This window comes from Stegastes partitus, unplaced genomic scaffold (genome assembly GCF_000690725.1).
Source record: "Stegastes partitus isolate 25-593 unplaced genomic scaffold, Stegastes_partitus-1.0.2 Scaffold99, whole genome shotgun sequence".
In the NCBI taxonomy this organism is placed as follows: Eukaryota; Metazoa; Chordata; class Actinopteri; family Pomacentridae; genus Stegastes; species Stegastes partitus.
This window is the reverse complement of record NW_007577830.1, coordinates 639,520-661,843: the sequence shown is the minus strand read 5'-3', so window position 1 is coordinate 661,843 and position 22,324 is coordinate 639,520. Positions and strand designations below refer to the sequence as shown.

The window sequence follows — 22,324 nt, the reverse complement described above, 5'->3', positions numbered from 1 at the left end:
ACTCGACACCTGGTTGGCTCCCCACCTCCTCTCCCTCCCCCCATCACAGGGCAGGATGCTGCCGGCTGGTGCGCCTCATGGCTCCCCCCTAGTGTCTGAGCTGTGACACCTCCCCTCCCAACACACCTCCCCCCTCGAGGGTTTTTTTTCCTAATCCCACACTGTGCCCCCCTTAGAGGAGCCTAGTTTGGGAATTGCCTTTTCCCCCCTCGTTTTTCCCTCTTGTTTCCTTTTCTAATTATAAGCGGCGCTGCTCATGCTGGATGAAATTCTCCCTCCTGTCTCCCCCTGTTATTGGTCGCTGCCTTTTTATGTTTCTTGGACGGAATGTAACTGTAAAGTCGTTGCTCTGTGACATGTGCAATGAGAATAAAGTTCTGATTGATTGATCCATAGATTGAAAAAAGTTTCTAAATCTGTAACTTTGCTGCACATAGATGAGTTTTAAGCGGTTAAACCAACAACCAGAGAGGAGCTTTAACACAGTGAGCCTACATAAAACACAAATAAAGTCACACTTCTTTTTATCTTTTTTGGCATTTGTTTTAATGAGTTTTAAAAACACTGCATGCAAAAGCCAGACAGTCTGAGAGAAAGGACTGTAACACGGCACAGTTCCATGTCCTTCATGTTATAACACTGTAAAACACCCAGGCGTGTTTTTTCTTTCTGTTTTTCTTTTTTTTTTTTTAGTTAAAACAATCACTGCATTAGACTCAAGGCAATCAGCAGAACGAGTAGGAATTAACAACTCCTGGTGAAGGGCCGTGCACTGCTCCTGCCCTCCAGTCCTCAGGCACAGCTGTTACTGTAAAAAGACACTTGAGGCCCTGATACACATAGACGGAGACCGCGTGACCTCATGGCCCAGTACAAATGTATTCATTAACACTTTGTTTTTGTTTTTTTACTCAGGGCAACATGTGAAAAAAAACTTTATGCTTCGTCTGGCGCTATAAAAGCCTCGATCTCTCTTTGAACGAAACCCATCACTACGACTCGACTCTCCGGATGAAAGTGCTGCTCGAGATGTTTCCCTTTTGATTGTCAGTGTGGACCAACTGCTCCTGTGTCGTGGCTACAATAGGCATGTTGTTCAGATATCCGCTTTTCCCGTGTGATCGGTGTGTGTGTGTTTTTTTTTTTTTTACGGGCTCAGCAGTCCTTTCCCGGCGATCGTGGCTCTAGATGAGGTGTGAAGGCTCGATCGGTTTGCACCAAGAGTTAATGAGCAGCATGGGTAGAGATATAACGTGGTTACATCATCCATCTCTCTTCATCTCTGTCTCTGGACCAGCTCAGCACGTCAGTGTGAGCTCATTTATATTGACTTTATATATATATATGTGTGTCTGTGTGTCGGCTCACTATGTGCTGAGGCTGCTGTGTGAACATTTAGACCTGCCTGGAAAACAAAAGGCCACACTTCCTCTAAAACATGATTGTGAAATGCTCATATTCTCTAAACCCGAGTTTCCATTTTCAGGGAATTTTCATTAATAAAAGCTCTTAATGGCACAAGCAACGTCGTGTGTCTCTGTTTAAAGCAAATGCGGCACCAATCTTTAGGAGTTTTCGTGGGATTTTTGGGAGTTTTTACTGAATTGTCTCATCAACTAGTGAATGGATTGTCATGAAATCTGGAGCAGATGTTCATGAGAGGCTGAATTAGAATGACTTTGGTGATCAGCAGACTTTTCATGTCCAATACTGGCTGATGGAACAAACTCCCATCAGCCTCAGCTCTACTTAGAATGAATGAATTAACATTAGTGTGCTAAAGAAAGATAATAAACATGTTAAATTTTATACCTGCTACATGAGCATGTTGTCGTTGCTACTGCACTGTAAAAAAAAAAAAAAGAGAGAGAAAGAGAGGAAATCTGGCGGCAAGAGCACCAGAAAAAACTATTTTTTTTAAACTAAAGGAATACTGTAAAGTCCAAAAATTGTGAAAATAGCAACAAATATCTGGATATAATAGCTGATTTACATACAGTGTGATGCTGTTGTCACACGTTGTAAAGGAACAAATTACTGTTTTGAACATTATGTACAGTTTTGTTGTTTACACTCAACATGTAAATAATTTAAATAATCATTTGTTTCTGTGATTTTACACGATAATATCTGTCATTTAACAAAAACAGTTATAAATCTGTTAAGTGAATAATGCTTTACAATTTTTCAATCCTTAATATACACGTTTTTTTTTCTTTTTAAATAGTGACAAAGACCTGAAAAATAATACTTTTGGATGATTTAAATACAGTAAAAGGTAGTGTTGTTTTACAGCCAAGAGGTTAAATGAGACTGGGGGAAAAATATTGTGTTAAAAAAAGGCAAAAATTTGCCAGTTTAATACTTTAATGTTTAAAACTTCTGAAAATAACGGCACACGTCTGCAAAATAATGCCTGTTTAGCTAATTTAAGCACAGTAAACTTTATAATTGTATAATCACACGTTATAAAAGATACAGATTTTTGATGCTATTTACAATTTTAGCCATTTTTATTTTATTTTTTACAGTCACATAAATTAATACTTTTCTCTGTCATTTTTTAAAATAGCAGTTTAATTTTTATTTTTTTTTCCAGATTTAAATCTGTAGGACGTCGTGTAATTTTAGGGCCAAATGTAAATGAAAGAATCACTTTTACACAGATCTTTGAAATTCACATTATTTACATTTTTTTAGGGCGAACATAAATTATTATTTTTTTCTCTCTCTTTAAAATAAATAAAAAAAATAATAGCTATAATTTACCAAGATAGGGATCATTTGTAACCCAACTGCAAATTGTTTAAAAAAATAAATTAAAAAAAAAGTTAAAAACTGCTAAAAAATAAATTTAAAAAATTTCCAGTAGCATTTAGCTCAAAGTCTTGTTTTTTTTTTTTTTTTTAAAGCTGTGATCACTAAAGACATTTCATTCATCTCCAATTTTATTGATTGAGGAGCAAAAATCTCCAATTTTTCAGGTCAATAACATCTGCATCACTACCACTAGAGGTAACTGAAGAGCTTTGTCCTTTTTTTTTTATAATTTACTTGAACTCGTCCTACAAGTCCTTTAAGTATAATTTAAAGCCATTTTGTCATACGTTTGTCCTCTTTGACTCGCTTTTCTATGTCATAAAATAACAAAGCACTTCTTCGCCTCACACATCCGATGAGATGGGTCATGAGAGAGACAAAACCATGTCGTTATGATAGAAGGCTGTCGTCAACACAGGCATCTCTGGCTTTCAGAAGGCAGGCAGGGAGGGAGAAGCGCTGCAGCTCGGCTGAACTGGCCATTGGAGGTTGGGAGAAAGAAAAACTAAAAAAAAAAAAACCCGCTGCAGGGCTTCGTTTATGTCTGTGTGTGTGTAGCTAGAACACTTCCTGTGATTAAAACAAAAGTAGCTCTGAGGATGCGTGTATGCTGACAATCTTTACACTGTATCACAAATGAGGCCCCTGGTGTGTGTGTGTGAGGAGTGTGTGTGAGGCAGTCTGGTGTGACACAGCAGCAAGCCTGGATCCGACCCCGGGGCTCCGATATACAAAACACACAACCACAAACACATCTGCACACCCACACTCACATCATCCGGCTGATAGTTATCCCCCGTCCGTAATGAACGAATCCTCGTCGGAGCTGCACCTTTAAACCCTCAAACAGCACTTTAGTGTACAGTACAGAGCAGGCCATCGTTAAGGCTGAAAAACCTTTTTTTGTTTTTTTTTTTAAAGTCTGTCTTTAGGCTTGATCGCTTCTTTCCGGGCCTGAGTAGCTACAGTACAGGTTCAAAGTTACCCGGCGCTGGGTCGGAGTGAAGGCCTGCACTCCCGATAGCTCAGCAGCACCAGAGGCTAACATACTTTCTGGATCGTCGAAGGCAGCAATGGGGAATTTAAGGCAGTTGTCCCCTCAAGATTTTACAACTCTGATTCGTGCCATCAACAGTTAACACAAGCCTGCTCAGAGATCTCCATGTGTCTGCTTTCATCTGATTATCCTGTGGCCCACCGTGATATGATTTCAGATTAAACGGCCAATCAGATGCTCCCCGCGTTCTACTTGGGCGGTATGACGACGAGCGGCGGGCCTCTCCTCGGCCTCCACATCAGAACCTGGGCGTCGTTGGCGTTGGGCCTCCCCATGGCGTTGGGAGGGATGGGCTCCATGCGGGTCAGCACCCTGGGCTGGTCCTGGTGCACCCGGCCCAGCAGCCGAGCCCTGGAGCCCAGAGGCAGGGACGGGTCCACGGCGATGTCCACCCTCATCCTCCACTTGATGGTGTGGAGGAGGATCTTTTCCCTGGACGTGGTGTTGAGCGCCACCAGCCACGTGGTGAAGCTCTGGTCCCTTTTGATGTTAGTCAGTAAGGGCGTGTTGGATTCGCTGACCGGCACCGCCCAGGTGACGCTGGGGTAGAAATTGTCATTCATGCTGACGACGAAGCGGGACGGTTTGGACGTGGGGCCGACGATGGTGACCGTCTCGGTCGTGTTTCCGTACCAGGGGTAGCTCACGCCGTCTGAGTCGCTGATGGCCCTCACCAGACCTTCTCTGAGCTGAGGAAGCTCCCAGCTGGACCTGCAGGGAGACGGACGGGGTTAGAGGGAAACAAAAACACCTCTGGGTGACTGTAGCAGCATTCAGAGGATCTGTGGGATTCTCTGTTTCTGTCTGTCAACAAAACCACGAATGTGTGTGTTGAAGTCAGCTGGAGTGAAAGAGCTCTAAAATAATAAAATAACTAAATCTTTTTTTTTCTTCTTTTAAATAATTTACAGTAATTGTACAAATTGTCCCTGTTTTGCTAAATTACAGATAATGACAAGTAAAATCACAAAAAAGTACTAATTTGCACATTTGTTACCTTTTAAAAACCCTCAAAACTAACTGAACTAAAATTAAAAACCACATCCATGACTGTAATTTTTTTTTTTCTTAATTTACAGATAATAACAGGTAGCATCACAGGAAAAAAACAGATAATTAAATCTAATTTATATATATTTTTTTTTAATTTATTTTTTTTAACAGATGGGCCACGTTTTGTTAAATGACAGATAATAACGAGTAAAATCACAGAAAAAAAGGATTAATTTGCATGTTACCTTAAAAAAAAAAAAACTCAAAACAAACTAAAATAAAATAAAAACCATCCAAAGTCTGTCTAACCTTTGACTGTAATTTAAAAAAAAAAAAAAAAATAATAATAATAATTTAAAAAATTACAGATAATAACAGGCAACATCACAGAAAAAAGGGATGATTTAATTTTTTTAAAAAAGTTTAAAAATGTAACTAATGTCCACAAATCACCATTTTTACATGTGATAATTCTGTCTATTGCAACTTTTGACCCTAACATCACACTCTCCTGTATTCAAATTAAAATTTGTAAAAAAAAAAAATTTAAAAACAAAAATTAAAGAAAAAAAAAGAGATACCTTTTGTTGTTGTTTTTTAAAATTATTTTTTATTTTTTTATTGTTTAACAGATGGACGGTGTTTGGTTAAATTGTAAAATAATAACAAGTAAAATTGTAAAAATAAATAAATAAAAGTATTAATTTACATATTAATTATTTTAAAAAAACAGGCCAAAGCTGTGCATAATGTCCACACCAATGTCAAACTGTATCAACTAAAAATATCCTTTTACAGATATTTATTGTTTCTTTAAACATTTTTATAGTTGTTGAACGTGACAGTAGTTTTGTTTCCATGTGTTTTTTTTCTTTTCTTCCTGCAGATCTCCACCATATTTTCCACTCTGCTGAACTCGTGTGCTCTATACCTTCTTATCTGGATGATCAGCTAACATACCAGGCCGTCCTGGCATCGCTCTCCTCTTTATGTTGCAGCTCATGAGAGAGATCGTATTACACCTCGGCCTGATTCATCATTTTCCTCTGTGTCATAGATCTTCACTTTACTAAAAACACACCAACGTGAGGCGCGCTGTTGCACTGCTGTCATAAAAACTCACTTAAAGCACCAGAACCACAGCTGAGAACAGATTTCAACACACGAACGTCTCAGCTGATGCACTCAAGAACAATCATTCTGTGATATGTTGGTGGTGGGAGGGACTTTTATATTTGGAGACGGGGTTTGCCGGCATACTGATGAGTCCAAGGGGTGGAAAGTTGTACGTTTTTATCCAGACGCACACATATGATGCACTGAGCAACACTTCTCGACTCTTCCATAAAGTTAGATGGCACCACTGCATGTCACTAATGTCTTTTCTCTCCTGTAGTTTGTGTTTTGTTCTCTCTGCAAGCTTCTGATGTGCAGCGTTTAGCCTTCAGAGATGGCAAAAGTACTCTTTACTTAAGCAGAAGAAGAGATACTCTGATAAAAGTAGAAGCACTGATTCATCTCTTTTACTCAAGTAAAAGTAAAAAAAGGTTCGGAAATTTACTTCAGTACAAAAGCAAAAATGAATCTTTAGCTTTGATGATGCCTCTTTAAAAAAGTTTGAAGCACACAACATAGGATTGTTTTCATCCTTTAAGAAGCTGCTACAGAGAGAAACATCACTGGACAGGTTCCCATTTCATTATAAACATTATCATCAACATGGAAACACTCGTCTCTTCAAGACTACCAACATCTGTTATTGAGCCTCAGTAGAAGCTGGTTGTCAAAGTTCTCTTTTGGGTCTGAACATCAGTCCTGCAGAGCTAAAGGGCCTCTGGCAGGCAGCTGAGGCCGGCAGGGATGTGTTGAGCTGCAGTGACGAAAGATAAAGACGTTTGTTGTTGCATCTTTTACGTCATCCGCAGAGGTTGAAACGAGAAACGAGCCAGTTTAGAGAATGTGAGGAGGAGAAAGTCCAGATATTTGTGTTCAAATGTAGGAAGTAGAAAGTCGTCAGAAAAATTAATGCTCCAGTAAAGATACCTGCAGATAACAAAGTATTTGCACTCTTGAGTCCAAACCAGGATTAAATAATTAAAGTCAGGTTTTCAGCTTGAGCTCAAGTGAAGCGATTTTGCACCATTTAGAGATGAAATGATCTTTTTAAAGTCATCTGTTTAGATCTGAATGAAGCGAAGGTTTGGAAAGAGTTCGCAGCAGAGTACAGGAAGTCTGTTATGGCTGTTTGTACTTGGTTACTTCCACCTCTGCTGGCCTCATGAGTTCTTATTGTTCTCTATCTACCTGCTGGACCCTTCAGCCTCACCCCAACGGGTCGAGGCAGACGGCCAGCCCTCCCTGGACCAGGTTCTGCTGGAGGTTTCCTCCAGTTAAAGGGGAGTTGTGTTTGTTTTGTTGGTCTTCTCTGTATAAGTTTGTCTTCATCTCACTGTGCAAAGTGACGAATCGGTGCCACGAAACTGAACAAACTCACACTGAAGCAACAATAAGAGCTCGTACATCCTCAGTTTACCAGCAGATTATCATCATCATCATCTCTTTGTTGTCATCTGTCATCTGTTGCCCCCCACCCCACCCCAACACCACCACCATCCTTCCATCTATGTGCTCCTGATGAGCTTTAAACCCCATCCTGCCTGTCACCCCCCGACACCCACCCACCTCCAGCAAACCCTGCAGGATTAAACACCCCCTCACACTTCCACATCACATGTATGTGCTGTGAAGAGTAGAGGGGGGGGGGATTGTGGGGGAGGACATAATATATCCGTAGGCACAATTTGAGAGCAGCAGCAGCAGCAGCAACTGTTGTTTTAGCTCCTCTAATAGCAGCTTTTCTATTTAGGTGCCAGAGTCACAGGAACAGAATCTGTCGGTGGGCGGTTTGAATGAAGGAGGCTGACAAGCACAGTTAACCTGCTGCGTGCACAAATGCTCCTCAGTGTGATGCAAAACCACAAAAACACACACACATGATGATCACACAGGCATGCATTCACACACTTTCTCGCATGTGGAAGAGTCGCAGGTGTGAACTCACATGCCGACGTCTCCGTAGGTGTTGTAAAATTCCATCTGGGTGCACGCCTGGATCCAGCCCACCACCCAGGTCTCGTTGCGCGGAATGGGGGGCATCACAATCCGCGCGGACGCCTTGAAATAGGGCGTCTTGTACCGGAGCACGATGGGCGAGTTCTCCTCGATGACGGTCGGGCAGTGGTCGATGGTGGCGGACAGGTCGTACACCACGATGTTCTCCCGCTTGATGCGCGACTTGTTACAGGCGATGCTCTGGATGCAGCCCATGGCGGTGCAGGTGAAGGTGATGGTCAGCAGCAGCCAAGTGAGCCTGACGGGCCTGGGGAGGAGCGCAGCCGACCGGGACTCGACCAGGATCAACACTATGAGGCCGTGCATGAGACGGGAAAAGGCGAAAGGTGGGTTGCTACCACGCTTCAAGGCCCAAGATCAAGAATAAGGCTCCCCCAAGTTCGGGTCCCCCCCCCACCCCCCCTCCGCGCGCGCTCCGGGCTCTGACCCCGAGCTCTGACCTCACCCTGCAGCGGATTAATGGACTCTGGATGCAGGTGTGATCGCTGCTGCGCTCTCCTGCTTCCCGCAACCTTTGATCCTCGTCTTCCTGCCCCGAGCTGTCATGTCACGAGAGGCGTCGGGGGACCGGCGGACACCGGGGCGCCGGCAGGGGGACCCGGTGGTCGGGCGGCGGTGCTGCTTGTTGATGCGGCACTGCACATGAGATGCTGCTGCCGTTAACCGGAGCCTCAGAGTCCGTCATGCCGGTCCGCTCGACGGCAGGGAAGCCCGGTGAAACAGACGGAACCCGAGAATCCGAGCATCTGTGACGGGAAAAACATCCTCCTCCTCCGGCGGGGGTTCGAAGACGGACACGGACGCGCTGTTCCCGATCAAAGCGGCGAGCTGCAGATAATCCGGCCGCACACACTTGTTATGGAGCGATGAAACAATGGGCCTAAACGGAGGATCAGATAAACAGTGCCATAGTAACCGGGATGTGCAGCTACGGTGCGCGGCGGCATCCTCAGTCGGCGGAGCTGCGCGGCGGAGTGTCGCTGTTCAGCTGCGCGGTGCTGAAGCTGCTCAATGGACCAATGAGCGGCGGAGGGAGACCGGAGGCGGAGGAGAGTCTGTCGGTAGTAGCTCTGCGACCTCTCTCCTCCATGTTGGAATAAAGCTCTGTAATCCTACAAACAGCAAACACACACAGAGGCCAGATAAGCCCTCAGTGGAGGAAGCGTTAATCACTGTGTGTGCTCTAATCATCTATTATAGGTGTGATGAGGTTCACCGTCAGAAATATAACAACTGTTTTTGCTATATTGTTTTTTGGTTATTTAATTACAAATAATAACTTGTTCAATCACAAAAGAGAAAAAAGTTTCTTCTAAATGTGAAACCTAAAAAAAAAAAAAAAAAAAGGCCAAAAGTGTAAATGCAAAAATCTGTATTGTTACAAATAGTTTGACCATAAAATAAAACCTAATATTACATTAATTTTTGTTTAATAAATATTTTCCATGACTTGAAATATTAAAAAAAAAAACAACAACAAAAAAACGTATATTAAAGATTGACAAACGGGTTAAAAAAAAAACAAAAAAACCCAATTTACATATTTTCCCCATTGTGGTAAATTGCTATTTACATTTGGGGAGAACGTGTAAATAAAGTCTACGACTACCAAAAAAAAAGTATTTATTTTATTATTATTGTTATTATTATTGTTTAGAAAGAAAATATGCCTAATAATTTTATGTAATATAATCATCCTAACACTGTTCTTTTTTTTTGACCGATGTCTTAGATATTTCTTTGTTTTGGTAAATTATAGAAAATAACTAATACATTCACAGAAAAAAACTGTAATTTACATTTTGATTGTAAAATAAAATAAAAAAAAAAACCAACAGATCAAAACAGTAAGTAATGTTCACATCAACAATTTTTTATTTTTTACAGACAGCAATCTGTTCTTTTACAGTGTGTGACCATAAATTTTCATTAATTTAATGTATTTAAATTAGTTGAAAAATCTTTTTTTAAAATTTTTTTAAAAAAATTGTACTTTTTTTTTTGATTGTTTACAGATTTCTCATCAGTTGCACTGTTTCTTTATTTTAAATCGTTATAGTCTTCCACGGTTTGTTTGTTTTTTAAACATATTTTTATCTGTCACCTTTGCTGCCATTTTTTTTTTTCTTCATAGTGTATAATTGTAACAGAACTCAGCAGCAAGATTGCTCACCAACACTTGACACAGTGAACACAACTGGCTCCACATTTGGCACAGAATTCAGTTTGAAGATTGTCTTGATTACTTTAAATCTCTACATTGTCTGGCTCAGCTCAGCATCGCAGAACTTTTATCACCTTGTTCTGCACCGTGATCCCTCAGATCACTGAATCGATTACTGTTAAAGTCCCACAGTCCAGGATTACAACAAAGAGGAACATACGTTTTCTGCTTTAGCCTCAACACTCACAGTCTCCAGGGTCTCAATTAAAAGGGATTTGAAAACCAGACTTTAAGTATCTGAATAACATTTTAGCCCCTTTCTGATGTTTAGTTATTGCTCTTTTAAATCTTTCACCGTCTTTGCTAGCATGTTAATACCTTCTTTTATTGTTTTATTGTCACTTTCTAATGCTTTGTATACTGTATGCACTTTATAAATCCAGTTCTGAACGGTGCTGTAGAAATAAAAGTTAATCATGAAGGTTTCATCACATTCCAAGAAAGATTTCTGGACTCATTTAGGCCAGATGTGATCAGGATCAACCCTCATATTACTGCAAATAAATGGAAATGGTACACCTTAAACAGAAAAATAAAGTGTTTTCTAACAGAGGATTGTTTTTTAGTGTCAGTCTGCTGGAGACATAATGGCATTTCAAAATAAAACTGTTAGAGTCTTGTGAAAACAAAATCCTCACATGGTGCATCAGTATCTTCAGTTGAAGATGTTCACAAGATATTTTTCTGAACATTTAAACTTAAAGGTTAAAACTTTACTAACTTCAGTTTCTGCTTGAACCGATGGCCTGAATCAATTACACAATATGTTTGTTCAAATACCACATGGTCATTTCACTTAGCTTTTAAAACTTACATCTACTTACTGTTATTTGCCTTTATGGAACCAATATAACGAATCACGTAGACCTTATACTGTGGTTTATAATGTGTGGACAGCTGCAACAATCTCAGAATTTCTACAAGATTTAAAAAATAAATAAATAAACAAGAAATATGCGCCAAAAATCATCAAAAGAAACACTGGGCGCCTTATATTCATTCTTTCTAGACCAGATTCTGTATCTATATTCTGAATATAGCTGGTCTATGGGGTTATATTGTGTTTTCTGATTCTTAAATCTTTCCCTATTAAAGCTGCAGGAAACGTTGAGCATCATCCGACAGACAAAATGTAAAAAAAAAACTATAACACCGAATTTGATTTAGTTTAACCCTCAGCGTAAAATAAAGACCAGTGTAACAGTGTTTATCTGTATTAATTAAACATGTCGGTCTTTTTCTTGTCTATGTGCTGCAAGACACAGAAGTTGCAGATGAATTGTTAAGTTGGGGGACTTTTATTTTGGAAACGAGTTGTTTACACTGCGCATGTCATGATTTCAATGCGGAAGTGCTGAGAGGCTGCTGCTGAATCACACAGAGACAAAACAACGCGGTGTCTTTATTACATTTAAAAATGCTTTAATTCTAAACAGTGTAAACTCAGCGACAGTGTTTCCCAGCAGGCTAACATGGTGAGTGGCTCATATTTTATTTGATAGTTTAACGTTTTACAGTCTTAAAGCTTGTACACGTGCTAAGCTAAACCGAGCTAATGCAACTCAGCAGGTGAAGCTGAAGTTGTAGCTTCAATCATATTAATGCTGCTTTACTGTAACTTTACTGTAGCTTAAACAAAGGAGACATAATCAGATTTTACTTCATTTTAATTTGATAAACACTAATTATAACCAGTCGAATGTATTAGAATACAACACTGTTTAAAATGGGACCAATAATCTGATGTTTACAGCTTTCAAAATACCAAATAACCATTTAGCCCATAATACTATGATAAAAATATAAGTTATGAGGTAATAATATGGGGAATGTCTTTGCAAAGCTCAGAAAAATGGCAATAACATAAAAATAAATGCAGTACGTAATAGAATAGCAATAAGATATAAGTTAAGAAAAAAAAAAGTAAAAATAAATCTTGAATAAAAAAGTATCATGGCACTCATATTGAACCTTGGTTGTTGCTGCTATTATTATGATGGTAGTTATTGAGACTGGGTTGATTAATGCACTGGTAACACAATAAGTCTGATGTTAGGATCCTGAAACACTGGGGGTTTAGCCAAGTCTAGAAATCTAATAATATGCATGATACTTCTATAGCACTTCTCAAGATACCCACATACTTTACAAAGTAGGAAACAACAAAACAAGCAAAGACCCTAACTAACTAACTAAATAAATGGCTGGATGGAAACGAGCGTAAAGAAAAAGGAGAATCATGAGTTGTAGGCAGTGTTGAAAAGATACGTCTTTATGGATGTCTTGAATATTGAGAGCGAGGAGGATTCTCTGATGCTTTTGGGGAGTGAGTTCCACAGGGTGGGAAAGGCAATGGAGAAAGCCCTGCCACCCCAGGTCCGGTATTTGGACCGGATGGGGGTGGACAGGAGGCTAGTGTCGGAGTGTCCCAGTGGAGGAGTTCAGTCAGGCAGGGGGGAGCCAGGTTATGGAGAGCTTTGTAGGTGATCAGGAGGAGTTTGAAGTGGATTCGGGCAGCAGACTTTTGGATGTAGTTTAATATTTAGACTGATGGCACAATTTTGAAGTTATTTTAGAGTAACATGAATATAAAATGTGTGAAACCGTCTCCAGGCTGTCCATGCGCTGTTCAGGTTCCACATTCGTACGACGGTGAGAGCAGGCAGCTCTACTACTGGTTGTCAAATTCCATGTGACTTTAAATCAGTCTGATTTACGATGATGTGCAGCTGTAATCATGTGTAACGTTGTGAGAGTCGTTTGAGAATTACTGAGCCAGAGGTTTGTCAGATTTCAGCTGCAGTGAGACTGGTGTACCTTATAGGTTATTAATGCTCATTTTAATGTTTAAGAAGATTTTTTAATCCTAACTGAAGTGACTGAACCTTTAAATAGTGCAGGAGAAGAGACACAGGTGGAAAAAAGTTTACCCATAAAGTCTCACAACGTCATACTCTGAGTACATAATAACTACTAATAATTAGTGTTGCACCGAGCAGAGGTTTGCTTCCCCAAACTGACTTCATTAAAGCTTTATGAAATCTGATTTTAGTTCCACAAGTAAAAGTAGGTACGTTGTTTATGTCAGCATCATCCTAATAGTCTCTTCTCAAACCTTCCCTTTATGTGAAGGTGTTTTTGTAGCTTATTCTTCTTTATTATTTCTATTGTAGATTTTAGGTTTTACATGTCTTCTCATTCCTCCTTTACTGATAATAGATACACAACTTTGTCATGGATGTCGTTTGTGTTTATGTAATAGAGGATAGCGTCATAAAACATTTCTAAACTACTTTATGGATTTCTGACCAGCCAGGAGATTTGACTGGTTTATAAGGCAAACAACAAAAAAAAGCTGTTGATCCTGGATTCTGGTATTTATCCAACTTTCCCTCTCCCAGGCCCGGCAATGTCACTGCAATAAGTTGACTTGATGTTTTCTGTCAACTGTCTTTCCGTCTTCTAGGTCCCTTCAGACTTTAAATCCCTGATCCAGAGGTTTTATCATCTTCAGTCTGAGCGGGTGGAGACGTATCGACTCTTTGAAGAGTAAGTTTGACTCAAGTCATCCAGCTTCTGTGAAGTGACTTCACATAAAGGCACATTACGTAATTCAAAGCACCAGCGATCAGCCAGTAGGGTTGTTTCAGGACAAATACCACGACTGATGACTGGTAACGACGAAAGACCCAAAACAGATCATTGGAACCGATATACATTTAATGTTATATATTAGCAGCAAGTGATTGTCGGTCTCCTGCCATTCATAACAAGGTCACTTTATTAATGATGATTACAATCACTGAATATGTAAAATAGGAGTGATGTTGTCAGAGCGTCACATGACATTAAACAGTTTGTCTCCTGTAGTTCTTCTCTGTTTTGTTCATCTTTCTCTGTTTCACTTCTATTGCCAGCTAAGGTCCACATGTTAAAGCATTATTAGTTGTTGTTTTCCAGACACTGCTTTGCTTTAATCTGTGGCTGCCTCCTAACTAAACTCCTCACCATCGCAGGTTATGTCTCTGCCAGAGAGACATTTCTGTCAATTACAGCTACAAGTAGTCTTAATTTAGAGAAATGTTAGGGGAGCTCCAGACAGCGTTAGCCACAGGCCTGACAACAGGCCTGTTAGTGATCGCCCTGGCCTAGCACAGCCAACAAAGTAAGCTCCAGTCGCACTGACACTAAGTGAGTTATTCATGCATTTTCAGTGTAACAGCAAAACTGGACTTGCTGTGTAAGACTTGCTTTGTTTCTTACATCTTCTGCTACATCAAATTCAACACAGCTCAACAAATGCTCGTCTGTCTTTGTCTGTAAACAGCAGCTCTCAGTGTTGATTGGCTGTTACTTATGACATGTAACCTATTAGAAGGTGCTATGAGCCACAGAGAGAGAAACATGCATTAGATTTATTTTACTGGTAACCGGTTGATGAAATTAACAATACTGATAATCAGAACATCAGCCCTAATAATCAGATAACCGATAATCAGTCAGTCTCATACGGAGGACTCTGACAAGCCTGTCTCATGTACTTCTGCTCTTGTTTTGGCTGCTGAATGCCTTCCAGAGGACACGAGGCCTACTTGAGGACAGGGCCCCACTATGACTTCGACCACTACAGGCAGCTGGTCCATGAGATAACACAGGCCTTCTGCGGCATCTCCAAGGAAGTGCTGGAGATCAAGGGGAAGCTGCACCACGACTTTGACAGACCAGACCTTTCTGAGCACATTGAGAAGCTGCAGAGCAAAGAGAAGCAGAAACTTGAACTGGTAGGTAAACACTGTCTGTGTGGTTCATTTAAAAAGAAAAAAAAGAATCAGTGGAATATTATGTGCTTTGATTTAACCCTGGTCGACTGTGTTACGGCATAGTGGACCTCATACGTCACCTGCACATTTAAATAATGTACACTGGCTGTACAAGAACAAGAAGGTTTAGACTGAATCTATAGAGTTATGTACATACACAAAATCATCCTAGTGTAGAGAAACTAAGGAGACTTGCAAATAGTATTGTAAGGTGATTTCTAATTGATTTTTAATTAGATCCTGGAAAGAAAACAAAATCAAATTTCAACAAGAATATAAATTAAAGCTGCGAGCAGCGATGGACGGGTCCTCGCGGGACTCTGATCCGGCGTGTCGAGTTTCGGGCAGAAGGGAGCACGTGTGGCCTAGCTATGACCCACTTCCTGTTTAGTAGCGAGCGGCGTACGTGTTGGCAGTGGTGGAAGCGTGCTTTGGCTGAGACTGGGAGCGTGTGTGCAAAGTTTCAGGCCGATCGGCACAGATACAGTCCAATTACACAGCAAGTCTCGTTTTATGGCGTTTTGGCCAATTTCTGTGAGTCGCCATTTCACACTGTCGGAGTTTTGCTCAGCGTTTTAATAGGTTTTAATCACCACCTCCTGTACTTTGTGCTGGCCAAATTTCAGGTGTGTATGACCTTCCTGTAGGAGGAGATAGATTTTGACAATGGCCGAAAACGAGCGAAAATCATCAAAATTCGCACAGTTTTCTTTAAAATGGTGAACTTCCTGTTGGGTTTAGGGCTTGGCGCTAGTTGACATTTTTGTGCATCCCAACCTGCTACACATGCCCACCGAATTTTGTAGGTGTAGGTAAAACGACCTTCTGACTGGATTCTATTGAATGCCGCAAGCACAGTGAAAACGTTCAAAAATGGCCTTTCATCAAAATTGCACAGGCCGCCATTTCCACGCCGTCAGACTTTTGCGTGTTTTAATAACTTTTTATCACCACGTCCTGTAGTTTGCGCTGGCCAAATTTCAGGTGTGTACGACTTACCCACTAGGAGGAGCTAGATTTTGAAAATGGCCAAAAATGGCAGAGAATGAGCGAAAATGGCCCGTAATGCTCGCCGTTTTTCCAACATGGCGGATTTCCTGTTGGGTTTACGGAAACATGCTAATGGACTTTTTTGTGCGTCTCAAGCTGCTACATATGTGTACCGAATTCTGTAGTTGTAAATCAAACATAGGCCCAATGGGACTCTGTTGAAACATTGTAGGGGGCGCAGTTGAGCCGTGTTGCATTTCAGAGCTTGTTTAGACCTTCAAAAATGCATTTCAATGATCTGAACAATAAGAAAAAGAAGAATAAACCTATGGGACGCAATAGGGTCCTTGCACTAGTGTGCTCGGACCCTAATAACTGAAGAAAACAACAAATCTGTTAGAGTGAATATCTGATAAGTACATTTGTATTTTATGCATTTGTAAATTCACTTTATATTCTTTAGTGTTAATATCAGGATTACGTATAAACCAGTTAGAAGAAGGTCAGTTTTAGTACCTGCTGCCAGGACTAATGATGATTCAAAGAAATGCCGCCCACTGCAAGTCCTCTATGACGGTCACACGTTCATGTTTTTCTGCTGTTTCACCACAAGGAGGCAGAGTTCTGATGCAAAACATCCCACTGCTGTTCCCCAGCTGAGAGCAGATTGTACCACTGTCACGTTAAGGGTCCCGCATTTCTGTTTCTTGCCGGCAGTTCAACTTATAAATGTTTTACCACTAATGGAGGGAAAAACTGTGCGCGGCGCCTCTGATGGGGGAATATCTGGGGCTCTGAGCGTCGGCCGGACAGCAAACACTGATTCAGTTCAATTTAAATCACTCACTGACGTTTTAGTGGCTCTTTTTCAAGTCAGTTAATAGCTTGAATCAGATAAAATGCACCCGCCTCGCTGTGTCCTACATTCTCCAACGGCCACATTTTGTACATCTGCTGCTCAAGAAGTGAAGCTTTGAACTTTTGTATTAAATTTTTTTTTACATCCGTCTATAATATTAATTCCTTCTTTTTATCCAGAAACGTTACAAAGCTCCCGTTATCTCGAGAGCCGATCCTCCGTCTCCGCTCTGCTGATGAGTGGTTTGCATAAATCTTATCTGATGTGCCCTCTCAACAGACAGCCAAGCTGCAGCTGGCCAGGCAGCGGGCCCAGGATCACCCCGAGGACGAAGGCTGTCAAGAAAATATTCAGGAGATCAAGCAAGAGTAAGAGCAGCTATTACCACCCCTCCATTTACCGCGTTAGCTCCCCGCTGACCCACTCGCTCAGCCAGTCAGTCAGTCAGCAGATCTGCTGCTCAGAGGCTCGTGCGCTTGCTTACTTACTTTATCACAAATTCAAATCTATTCAGAAAATGTCATTTCCAAACACATTCGTCTGTGTTCTCCCCTCGTCCAGGATCATCAAGACCAAAGAGGCTCTGAGTGAAATCATGCAGGACTTTAAGTATGACTCAGAGGAGTGTGATTGACAGACGATTCCCGGGAGGGCCCCCCCGCGCTTGCCTCGCATCACGAGACGAGTCGAGCTGACGGGTCGACTCCGCTCCGCTGCTGCAACTTCCATCTTGGACTCCTCGGCTGCACTTATCGATCCCTCCCTGCCCCTCCACCCCCCTCCGGCTCCACCCCGCTCACTGCTGCAGTCTCATTCCACCCAAGGGGCTCTTCTGTGTGTTTCTATCTGGAGTCGTGTAGTTTGTGTTAACGCATGGCTCAGCAAAAAACAAAAGAGGAGAGAGAAAAAAAAAGGAAGAAAGCTGCTTGTGTTTAGTGATGAAACGTGTAAATAAAATACTCGCATTTTAAGAAGCTCTTTGTGATAAATTGTAATTTTTTTTACAGAATAAAGACACTTTTCAAAACAAGCTTTTACTTCTAACTAACTTGCGCCACTTTTTACATTATACACAGTGAAAGAATATAAGTTAAACTCAACATTCCCTTAAATATGCAGGTACAAAAATAAAAGCGGTTACAATCCTCTGAGCGGATACAGGACAGTCTGTACATGTGGAGGATGTCATTACTCAAACCAACATCTGCTGCAGTTTAGGCAAATTTGAATTTAAGTCATACTTCATGTCTGATTATTGGCCATTAATAATGCTGCAAATTTGCCGAGTTCTCCCCAAAGTGTTGCCTCGTGCTAATGTAATATTACGCGGATAATGATGAGCCATAAACTGTCATAAAAATGTAAATTTCACACAATGAGATTTGCTTGGAGAGCAAGTGTTTATCTTATATTAGCATAAAACTTTGAAGTGTTAAATTAACTTTTCAGAATAAATTTGCAGTTACTGATGGCCTGAGTATCTCATTGCCAACAGATCCAACCAACAGATTTCTGCTGCGGGAAAAAAAAAAAAAGGCTCACTAAAGTAATCTCCCATCCAGGCCCGTTAGTTGAAGCCTAACACTGCAGCAGTTGGACCTCTCACACAGCCGGGACCCTCTGGACCAGTTATCCCCTCAGTGTTTCTGGATGCTGCTCTCTCGAATTAAAACCACCACAGCGGTGCAGAGCGCCTCGGCTATGAGTTATCGTCTTGTAGAATCTGAAAAGACAAAAGCAGATGGTTCTTACTGGGATGATTCACAAAGAAAAGCCTCCGTTATCTCCTCTAATCACCACCAGCGCTCTGCACGGCTGACACTTTTTTTTTTTTCCTCCCTCTGTGCCTCTCTTTGCATCATCTCTTTCTTATTCTCCGTGGAGCTCTCTCCCAGCCCCCCTTGCTTCCTTTTCTCTCAAAGTAATCAATGGGAACCTGTCACACTTTGTGAGCAAAGACATTATTCATGCGACAGCTTACCCAGTATAAAGCCCCCGAAAAAAAAAAAAAATCCACAGACTGCTGAGCTAATTGAGTCAGGTAGACCGAAGGTTTCTGCGAGTTCAAGGACTGAGCGGCCCAAGGATGTGAACTGTTTCACAAAGTCACATAAACACGGGAGAAGATCCTGAGGCTTTTCGTGTGCCATTTGGCCCGAGTTATGTTTCTGAAAGGGGATCCTGACGCCGAGAGGAAACAAAAGGGAACACTGTTAATTGCATTTACATGTTCATCTCTCTTTGTTGTGGTCATCAGCTGAGGAGCAGAAGTCCCCTCATTAAAATATGTAATAAAATCAGAGTGCTCGTCTACTTTTATGCTCAAACTTGTGGGCCCGTAAAGTCTAAACCGCACATTTTGACCTGATCATAAAGGCTGAAACTTCCCAGAGCCATCTCAGGAACACACAAAACAAAAGGAGCTGACCATATGGCACAACAAAAGGCAGGGTCAGGGAGATCAGCTTCAGGACACGGATGCAGCGGTTTGTTGTGTGTCTGGTGTTGGCGGACGGAGGGAGGTTGTGCTTACCTACCTGGTTGCGCGCTTTGTGTGATTTCTGCTGCCACACCCGCCACTGGTCGTACAGTTTGATGGACATGCCGCTGCAGCCGTACGCGTGCTTGCGGACCCAGCCGAAGAACTGCTTGAGCTCCCGCCGCAGGGTGGAGTTCTGCTCGCCGGGCTTCGGATCGCACGAGCTGCTCGGCTGCCGCTCTGGGAGGAGGAAGAGGAAGAGGAGGAGGAGGAGGAGGTGAGACAGAAAGGGGGAGGATGGGAGAGCAGCGTCAAGGTTACACTGATGGGATGAGGAGATGTATAGATCAGACTGCTTACGAGGTGATGTGTCAGCACACACGAGACGCATGTGTTTCCCCTTTACTGGCAATTTAGAAAACATCATTTGAATACATTAGGGGAGTTCATGACGTTGTGAGCACTGTGCAGTAAAAACAACACGATTAAAAACAGCAAACATCTACATTATTAATACATCGCATGGCTGTTTATGCTTCATCCCAGGAACGCTGCTCTGTGTTGGATTTGGTTCACTGTAATTTTGCACTAAAACTCTAATCGTTGTAAAACTTTAAAAATGCTCTTTTACGCATATATTTGTAGTTGTACACGGTAAACACATTTTCCTTAAGTAATCCCTTGTGTGAATGTTTTATTTTGTAAAAGCACAGAAAACTCAAGAGTCAGATTTCTAATATCTTGGCCAGTAAAGCTGAGTCTGATTTTTATGATCATGTCTTTTCCCGATTTATGTTTCAAGAGTCTTTATGGCTCGATGTACATGACTGGTGTTACCTGAAGGTTGTACATCTCAGAAACTTTTCTCAAAAAAACATGGACGTCTCAAGGACAGCAGCAAAGATTTTGTAAAGCAAAGAGCACACTGGAGGGAAATACCATGTATGTCTTCACAGACTCGGCCAATAAAGCTGATTCTGATCTTTTTATAAATCTATGATGTTCCAGATTTAATTATCTTAATCACTATTTAACTGATCGCCATGAAATTTTGCAGGATGAAATAAAGCAACTCGACTTGTCTCCACCAAATTGCCGTTTGTCCAGTGTTCTCTTTAATTTATGGTGAAGACTATTGATGTTCCCATGAACCAGCTGTGCTGCTTGTAGCTCGGTGCTAATTGGCACGTTAACATGCAAAAATACTGTGTGCTGTCAATGCAGCTTAAAAAAATAATAATAATGTTGAAGCAGCATCATCACATCACAATCAGATGTTAATGAAGCAAGTGTGCTGTAATTAACATATGATTGATGTCTCTTTTTAAGGCTTTTGATGTCGGTTTTTTAGGCTTAATTGGCTGAACGTTCAACAGTATATTGTACATGTTGCATTATTTTATGTTCTGGTGTGAAATATGTTGTTATTTTTCTACATAAAACAGCAAAAACAGAACGCTGTGAATATGAATTTTTTCTCTTTTCCTTTTGTGCATGTTTTTTTTAAATATATATTGTTATAAAACAAAAAAATGTAAAGCTACACTGATTGCACATGACAAATTGTTCAATAAAAGGGGAAAAAATTCCAACTTCGGTGGCATTTTGGAGCTCAAACAACCTCACAAGAGATGCTACAGTTGGTTTTCTATTCATCCAATTAATGTTTAGCCCATAAAATATCAAAAGAAGTGAGAAATATCCGTTACAATTTCAGAATTTTTATTGCAGTCATCAGTCTTTTCCTGAAACCGGTTCTCACACGCTCTGGTGCCGCATTAGAAATGAATTCAATAGAGACAATTCTGCATGTGTCATTAACTTGGAGGGGAAAACGAGCTCCTCAGTGAATATTTATGATGATTCATGTTACTTAATTTCCCGAAACTGATTCTGTAAACATGTTTCTCAGTTTGAACTCCTCAACTGTGGAGCTGACATCCAGCATTTGGCTGCTTGTGGAGAATTCTGTTGTCTGCCACAATCAATTCTTGCTGTCAAACAGCAGAGCCTGATAACAACTTCCTCCCTCTGGGGGAGTAAAGACCGCATAACCTATGTAACTCATTATCTGCTCCCAAACCTGCTTCCACTCAGGCTTTATAGGGCCTTCGTGTGCCGCAAACAGACGAGCAGCTTTTTAACTTGATCAATCTTTGAAGCCCGACGACCGAAATCTATCAAATGTCCCTCCGGCTCTCTGCAGCTCCTTCTAATCCTCTGCTCGGAGATCTCTATCGAGGTATCTGGCCTATTGATGTTTAGTCTCTTCTGGGTCACATGCGGTTTGGATCTTTTTGTTCCGGATGCGGATAAGGACGTTGTTTTTCTGACTTTAAATAGCAATGAAAGGTTTGATTATTAGAGAGGAAGGGACGGTCAAGATTTGTGGCCATCAAGGAAAGACTTTGACTGAACATTTGGTGGGTTTTGTGTTGCCTGTTGAGAAAACACAGTCTCCAAAAAGGCAAATTCAGACTCGTGGGTTTTACTAGTGAACGTATGACACAAAATCTCTGATGTTTGGGAGGTTTTTGGAGGTGGAGTGTCCTCTGTAAAGTACGTACCGCTGCTGGGTGTGGAGGCGGCGGTGGGGTGGCTCCAGTCGCTCCAGATTCCAGCCTTCCTGGAGCCGAAGATGCCGACCGGGTTGCACCTCACTTGGACGAAGTAGACCGTTCCAGGCTGGAGGCCCGCCAGCCGACACGACGTCAGATTACCGACGTCATCCACCACCTGAGAGAGGGAATAAAACGACAGAGTTCTGCAGGAGAAGTCATCATCATTCTGCAAAATCATAAAAAACCATCTCCAGTGACAAGAAGAACAAGGACTCCTGTAAGAGATGGTTTAGCTCCTCTGATTTCACCATCATAGAGTCAGTCTGGGATCACATGAAGAGACAGAAAACACTGAGACACACTAAATACTCAGTATGTTCTGTTTCTGG

At 41.4% G+C, this 22,324-nt stretch overlaps 3 protein-coding genes across 3 annotated transcripts in view; 1 reads left to right on the top strand and 2 right to left on the bottom strand.

The window, feature by feature from the left end:
* Positions 1–4,065: 4,065 nt before the first annotated feature.
* Positions 4,066–8,197, bottom strand: fam78bb (family with sequence similarity 78 member Bb). Its single transcript, XM_008277515.1, has 2 exons — positions 7,932–8,197; positions 4,066–4,588 (listed from the first exon to the last, which is right to left on the bottom strand). The coding sequence occupies exons 1-2, from the start codon at positions 8,195–8,197 to the stop codon at positions 4,066–4,068; spliced, it is 789 nt and encodes a 262-aa protein (XP_008275737.1).
* A 3,356-nt stretch (positions 8,198–11,553) lies between these two features.
* rex1bd (required for excision 1-B domain containing) lies at positions 11,554–17,869 on the top strand. The gene is made up of 5 exons (XM_008277514.1): positions 11,554–11,701; positions 13,693–13,775; positions 14,803–15,007; positions 17,175–17,263; positions 17,457–17,869. The coding sequence occupies exons 1-5, from the start codon at positions 11,699–11,701 to the stop codon at positions 17,527–17,529; spliced, it is 453 nt and encodes a 150-aa protein (XP_008275736.1). The 5' UTR covers positions 11,554–11,698; the 3' UTR covers positions 17,530–17,869.
* A 1-nt stretch (position 17,870) lies between these two features.
* crlf1b (cytokine receptor-like factor 1b) overlaps positions 17,871–22,324 on the bottom strand; it is a 28,426-nt gene continuing 23,972 nt past the window's right edge. Inside the window, exons 6-8 of the mRNA XM_008277513.1 lie at positions 21,942–22,110; positions 19,433–19,614; positions 17,871–18,618 (exon numbers count right to left, since the gene is read on the bottom strand). Of these exons, the coding sequence (XP_008275735.1) occupies positions 18,595–18,618; positions 19,433–19,614; positions 21,942–22,110 (375 nt within the window). The 3' untranslated portion in view covers positions 17,871–18,594. The remainder of the gene's footprint in view (positions 18,619–19,432; positions 19,615–21,941; positions 22,111–22,324) is intronic.